This window comes from Penaeus monodon, chromosome 28 (assembly GCF_015228065.2).
Source record: "Penaeus monodon isolate SGIC_2016 chromosome 28, NSTDA_Pmon_1, whole genome shotgun sequence".
NCBI classification, from domain to species: Eukaryota; Metazoa; Arthropoda; class Malacostraca; order Decapoda; family Penaeidae; genus Penaeus; species Penaeus monodon.
The window spans coordinates 26,851,150-26,851,433 of NC_051413.1; the positions used below are offsets into that span (position 1 = coordinate 26,851,150).

General features: G+C 61.6%; 1 protein-coding gene across 1 annotated transcript in view; it reads left to right on the top strand.

Moving 5' to 3' along the window:
* Nucleotides 1-284, top strand: part of LOC119591451 (keratin-associated protein 19-2-like) — a gene marked incomplete at its 3' end in the record, with an annotated part of 2,443 nt that overhangs the window by 608 nt on the left and 1,551 nt on the right. The window contains 1 exon segment of the mRNA XM_037940190.1: nt 44-251. Within this exon segment, the coding sequence (XP_037796118.1) occupies nt 44-251 (208 nt within the window).

Genomic DNA, 284 nt, shown 5'->3' on the forward strand with positions numbered 1-284 from the left:
TATTGGCGTAAGCAACTTCCGAGCGTTCCCTCCTTCCCCACAGATGGCCTTCGTCCTGCTGGCTCTCATGGCCACCCTCGCCGTGGCCACGCCGCTGGCCGGACACAAGCACTACGGCAGCTATGGCTACAGAGGCTACGGCCATGGCTTTTCCAGGGGCTTCTTCGGTCGCGGTTTTGGCCACGGCTTCGGTCACGGGGGATTCGGACACGGGGGATTCGGACACGGAGGATTCGGACACGGAGGATTCGGTCATGGAGGATTCGGAGGATATGGTGAGAGGA